The following is a 6598-nucleotide window of genomic DNA, read 5'->3' as shown; positions in this document are numbered from 1 at the left end:
ACGCTGTGGCCGGTTCTCCACTGGTCCTTCATGACGCTGTGGCCGGTTCTCCACTGGTCCTCCATGACCCTGTGGCCGGTTCTCCACTGGTCCTCCATGACCCTGTGGCCGGTTCTCCACTGGTCCTCCATGACCCTGTGGCCGGTTCTCCACTGGTCCTCCATGACCCTGTGGCCGGTTCTCCACTGGTCCTCCATGACCCTGTGGCCGGTTCTCCACTGGTCCTCCATGACCCTGTGGCCGGTTCTCCACTGGTCCTTCACTTCTGATAGAGACTGACCACTGCAGACCGGAAACACCCCACAAGAGCTGCAGTTTTAGAGATGCTCTGACCCAACATAATCTGACCCTTGTCAAACTCACTCAAATCCTTACGCTTGCCTATTTTTCCTGCTTCTAACACATCAACTCTGAGGACTAAATGTTCACTTGCTGCCGAATATATCCCACCCACTAACAGAGATCATCAGTGTTATTCATAATGTTATGCCTGATCGGTATAATGTTACACTCTAAATAACAAACAGTAGATGGCGATAAATGTCTAAATAAGTCAATATTATTATTATAAATAACCAAACGGGAAGGCAGTCAGTTTTCATAATTTGTGTCACGTGTTGTCATAGCTACTTCATAATTCCCAGATCTTGGTTGTGTTTATTATTCTAACATGTGGGAAGGACTTAGAATGAAGAATGTGTTCAAACTCTTATTATGACTTTTAAAACAAAGTTCACATTGCCGCATGAATGCTTATTTATGTATGCACCTCCCAAATCCACACATTTGCATCATCATCATCATCATCATCATCATCATCAGTGGATGTATTGTGTCGGAGGGATTGTTCTCTGGCTCCTCCCTCTTTTCTTTCACATGGACACAAGGACTTCCTGTTGACGTTCGTGCGTCCTGACAATAGATAGTGATCCTCCAGTCCGAGTTTAGACAGAAAACAGAAACTATTTCACATGACAGCGTCAAACTCGGGCTCATCTGCGAGGAGAAACTCCCCATCCGCTGGATTCAAAGTTTGATCAGTTTCGGCGACTTTCCCGAGCGTTTCCGCGGAGGAATGCCGGTCAGGTCTGTTGTCTGGGTGTTTTAGACAGCAAACACACACCGTCTTTCTCTCGGTATGGCGGAGGCTCGAGCTGAGGAGGACGAGGAGCGTTTGCGCGAGCCCGGCGGCGGCGCGAGACGGAGCGCAGGTACGCGCCACACAAAAACTGTTCACGTAACTTATTCAACAACAAAACTGTAGGTTAAATATATTAATATTTCAGGTCACAAGCCACTTCTTTTTATATTTATTTAATTAAGTTCAAGTCTTCACTGTATTTGTAATCACCTTCTCTAGTTCATTTTAATGGTGCTGTGGAATGACAAAACTAGTTTTAACTGTATATATTCCATGCGGCCTGTTTATTAATATGAGCTCATAAAAAGCGGCAAAATCTCCCAATTCCGACTGTTTTTCCCAATTCTGACTGTATTTCTCACAATTCCGACTGTATTTCTCGCAATTCCGACTGTATTTCTCCCAATTCCGACTGTATTTCTCCCAATTCCGACTGTATTTCTCCCAATTCCGACTGTATTTCTCCCAATTCCCACAGTATTTCTCCCAATTCCGACTGTATTTCTTACAATTCCGACTGTATTTCTCCCAGTTCCCACTGTATTTCTCACAATTCCGACTGTATTTCTCCCAATTCCGACTGTATTTCTCCCAATTCCGACTGTATTTCTCCCAATTCCGACTGTATTTCTCCCAATTCCGACTGTATTTCTCCCAATTCCCACAGTATTTCTCCCAATTCCGACTGTATTTCTCCCAATTCCCACAGTATTTCTCCCAATTCCGACTGTATTTCTCCCAATTCCGACTGTATTTCTCCCAATTCCCACAGTATTTCTCCCAATTCCGACTGTATTTCTTACAATTCCGACTGTATTTCTCCCAGTTCCCACTGTATTTCTCACAATTCCGACTGTATTTCTCCCAATTCCGACTGTATTTCTTACAATTCCGACTGTATTTCTCCCAGTTCCCACTGTATTTCTCACAATTCCGACTGTATTTCTCCCAATTCCGACTGTATTTCTTACAATTCCGACTGTATTTCTCCCAGTTCCCTCTGTATTTCTCACAATTCCGACTGTTTTTCTCCCAATTCTGACTGTATTTCTCACAATTCCCACTGTATTTGTCACAATTCCGACTGTTTTTCCCAATTCCGACTGTATTTCTCCCAATTCCCACTGTATTTCTCCCAATTCCGACTGTATTTCTCCCAATTCCGACTGTATTTCTCCCAATTCCGACTGTATTTCTCCCAATTCCGACTGTATTTCTCCCAGTTCCCACTGTATTTCTCACAATTCCGACTGTATTTCTCCCAGTTCCCACTGTATTTCTCACAATTCCCTCTGTATTTCTCACAATTCCGACTGTATTTCTCACAATTCTGACTGTATTTCTCACAATTCCCACTGTATTTCTCCCAATTCCCACTCTATTTCTCACAATTCCCTCTGTATTTCTCCCAATTCCCACTGTATTTCTCCCAATTCCCTCTGTATTTCTCAGAATTCCCACTGTATTTCTCACAATTCCGACTGTATTTCTCCCAATTCCCACTGTATTTCTCCCAATTCCCACTCTATTTCTCACAATTCCCTCTGTATTTCTCAGAATTCCCACTGTATTTCTCACAATTCCGACTGTATTTCTCCCAATTCCCACTGTATTTCTCCCAATTCCCACTGTATTTCTCCCAATTCCCACTGTATTTCTCCCAATTCCCACTGTATTTCTTACAATTCCGACTGTATTTCTCCCAATTCCGACTGTATTTCTTACAATTCCGACTGTATTTCTCACAATTCCGACTATTTCTCCCAATTCCGCCTGTATTTCTCACAATTCCGCCTGTATTTCTCCCAATTCCGACTGTATTTCGCCTGTATTTCTCCTAATTCCGACTGTTTCTCCCAATTCTGACTGTATTTCTCACAATTCTGACTGTATTTCTTCCAATTCCGCCTGTATTTCTCCCAATTCCGCCTGTATTTCGCTTTTATTTCTCCCAATTCTGACTGTATTTCTCCCAATTACGACTATTTTTCTCACAATTCCGACTGTATTTCTCACAATTCCGACTGTATTTCTCCCAATTCCGCCTGTATTTCGCCTGTATTTCTCCCAATTCCGACTGTTTCTCCCAATTCTGACTGTATTTCTCCCAATTCTGCCTGTATTTCTCCCAATTCCGACTGTTTCTCCCAATTCTGACTGTATTTCTCCCAATTCCGACTGTATTTCGCCTGTATTTCTCCCAATTCCGACTGTTTCTCCCAATTCCGACTGTTTCTCCCAATTCCGACTGTATTTCTCACAATTCTGACTGTATTTCTTCCAATTCCACCTGTATTTCTCCCAATTCCGACTGTATTTCTCACAATTCTGACTATTTCTCCCAATTCCGCCTGTATTTCGCCTTTATTTCTCCCAATTCTGACTGTATTTCTCCCAATTCCGACTGTTTTTCTCACAATTCTGACTGTATTTCTCACAATTCCGACTATTTCTCCCAATTCCGCCTGTATTTCGCCTGTATTTCTCCCAATTCCGACTGTATTTCTCCCAATTTCGACTGTATTTCTCCCAATTCTGACTGTATTTCTCCCAATTCCGACTGTATTTCTCACAATTCTGACTGTATTTCTCCCAATTCCGCCTGTATTTCGCCTTTATTTCTCCCAATTCTGATTGTATTTCTCCCAATTCCGACTGTTTTTCTCACAATTCTGACTGTATTTCTCCCAATTCCGACTGTATTTCTCCCAATTTCGACTGTTTCTCCCAATTCTGACTGTATTTCTCCCAATTCCGACTGTATTTCTCACAATTCTGACTGTATTTCTTCCAATTCCGCCTGTATTTCTCCCAATTCCGCCTGTATTTCGCCTGTATTTCTCCCAATTCCGACTGTATTTCGACTGTTTCTCCCAATTCTGACTGTATTTCTCCCAATTCCGACTGTATTTCTCACATTTCTGACTGTATTTCTTCCAATTCCGACTGTATTTCTCACATTTCCGACTGTATTTCTCACATTTCTGACTGTATTTCTTCCAATTCCGATTGTATTTCTCCCAATTCTGACTGTATTTCTCCCAATTCCGACTGTATTTCTCACATTTCTGACTGTATTTCTTCCAATTCCGATTGTATTTCTCCCAATTCCGACTGTATTTCTCACATTTCTGACTGTATTTCTCCCAATTCCAATTGTATTTCTCACATTTCTGACTGTATTTCTTCCAATTCCGATTGTATTTCTCCCAATTCCGACTGTATTTCTCCCAATTCTGACTGTATATCTTCCAATTCCGACTGTATTTCTCCCAATTTCGACTGTTTCTCCCAATTCTGACTGTATTTCTCCCAATTCCGCCTGTATTTCTCCCAATTCCGCCTGTATTTCGCCTGTATTTCTCCCAATTCCGCCTGTATTTCTTCCAATTCCGACTGTATTTGTCACAATTCTGACTGTATTTCTTCCAATTCCGCCTGTATTTCTTCCAATTCCGATTGTATTTCTTCCAATTCCGATTGTATTTCTCACAATTCTGACTGTATTTCTTCCAATTCCGCATGTATTTCTTCCAATTCTGACTGTATCTCTTCCAATTCCGACTGTATTTCCTCCAATTCTGACTGTATATCTTCCAATTCCGACTGTATTTCCTCCAATTCTGACTGTATTTCTCCCAATTCCGACTGTATTTCTCCCAATTCTGACTGTATTTCTCCCAATTCCGCCTGTATTTCTTCCAATTCCGACTGTATTTCTTCCAATTCCGACTGCATTTCTCACATTTCTGACTGTATTTCTTCCAATTCCGATTGTATTTCTCCCAATTCCGTCTTTATTTCTTCCAATTCCGATTGTATTTCCTCCAATTCTGACTGTATTTGTCACAATTCCGACTGTTTCCGACTGTTTCTCACAATTCCGCCTGTATTTCTCCCAATTCCGCCTGTATTTCTTCCAATTCCGATTGTATTTCTCCCAATTCCGTCTGTATTTCTTCCAATTCCAATTGTATTTCCTCCAATTTTGACTGTATTTGTCACAATTCCGACTGTTTCTCACAATTCCGACTGTTTCCGACTGTTTCTCACAATTCCGCCTGTATTTCTCCCAATTCCGCCTGTATTTCTTCCAATTCCGATTGTATTTCTTCCAATTCCGACTGTATTTGTCACAATTCTGACTGTTTCTCACAATTCCGACTGTATTTCTTCCAATTCTGACTGTATTTCCTCCAATTCCGCATGTATTTCCTCCAATTCCGCATGTATTTCTTCCAATTCTGACTGTATTTCTTCCAATTCTGACTGTATTTCCTCCAATTCTGACTGTATCTCTTCCAATTCCGACTGCATTTCCTCCAATTCTGACTGTATTTCTCCCAATTCCGACTGTATTTCTCCCAATTCTGACTGTATTTCTCCCAATTCCGCCTGTATTTCTCCCAATTCCGCCTGTATTTCTTCCAATTCCGACTGTATTTGTCACAATTCTGACTGTATTTCTTCCAATTCCGCATGTATTTCTTCCAATTCTGACTGTATTTCTTCCAATTCCGCATGTATTTCTCCCAATTCCGCCTGTATTTCTCCCAATTCCGCCTGTATTTCTTCCAATTCCGATTGTATTTCTCACAATTCTGACTGTATTTCTTCCAATTCCGCATGTATTTCTTCCAATTCTGACTGTATTTCTTCCAATTCCGCATGTATTTCTCCCAATTCCGCCTGTATTTCTCCCAATTCCGCCTGTATTTCTTCCAATTCCGATTGTATTTCTCACAATTCCGCATGTATCTCTTCCAATTCTGACTGTATTTCCTCCAATTCTGACTGTATCTCTTCCAATTCCGACTGTATTTCCTCCAATTCTGACTGTATTTCTCCCAATTCTGACTGTATTTCTCCCAATTCCGCCTGTATTTCTCCCAATTCCGCCTGTATTTCTTCCAATTCCGACTGTATTTGTCACAATTCTGACTGTATTTCTTCCAATTCCGCCTGTATTTCTTCCAATTCCGATTGTATTTCTCACAATTCTGACTGTATTTCTTCCAATTCCGCATGTATCTCTTCCAATTCCGACTGTATTTCCTCCAATTCTGACTTTATTTCTCCCAATTCCGACTGTATTTCTCACAATTCTGACTGTATTTTTCCCAATTCCGCCTGTATTTCTCCCAATTCCGCCTGTATTTCTCCCAATTCCGCCTGTATTTCTTCCAATTCCGACTGTATTTGTCACAATTCTGACTGTATTTCTTCCAATTCCGCCTGTATTTCTTCCAATTCCGATTGTATTTCTTCCAATTCCGATTGTATTTCTTCCAATTCCGATTTATTTCTCACAATTCTGACTGTATTTCTTCCAATTCCGCATGTATTTCTTCCAATTCTGACTGTATCTCTTCCAATTCCGACTGTATATCCTCCAATTCTGACTGTATTTCTCCCAATTCCGACTGTATTTCTCCCAATTCTGACTGTATTTCTCCC

At 41.1% G+C, this 6598-nt stretch overlaps 1 protein-coding gene across 2 annotated transcripts in view; it reads left to right on the top strand.

Moving 5' to 3' along the window:
• Positions 1–876: 876 nt before the first annotated feature.
• Positions 877–6598, top strand: part of LOC307117859 (uncharacterized protein) — a 28645-nt gene continuing 22923 nt past the window's right edge. For both annotated transcript variants that reach the window (XM_079803034.1, XM_079803033.1), the window contains exon 1: positions 877–1211. In XM_079803034.1, the coding sequence (XP_079659160.1) occupies positions 1139–1211 (73 nt within the window). In that variant the 5' untranslated portion in view covers positions 877–1138. The remainder of the gene's footprint in view (positions 1212–6598) is intronic.

Source organism: Gobio gobio (assembly GCF_949357685.1).
Source record: "Gobio gobio genome assembly, chromosome: 21".
Lineage (NCBI taxonomy): Eukaryota > Metazoa > Chordata > Actinopteri > Cypriniformes > Gobionidae > Gobio > Gobio gobio.
The sequence above is the reverse complement of the archived record's forward strand: the minus strand, read 5'-3'. Positions and strand labels throughout refer to the sequence as shown.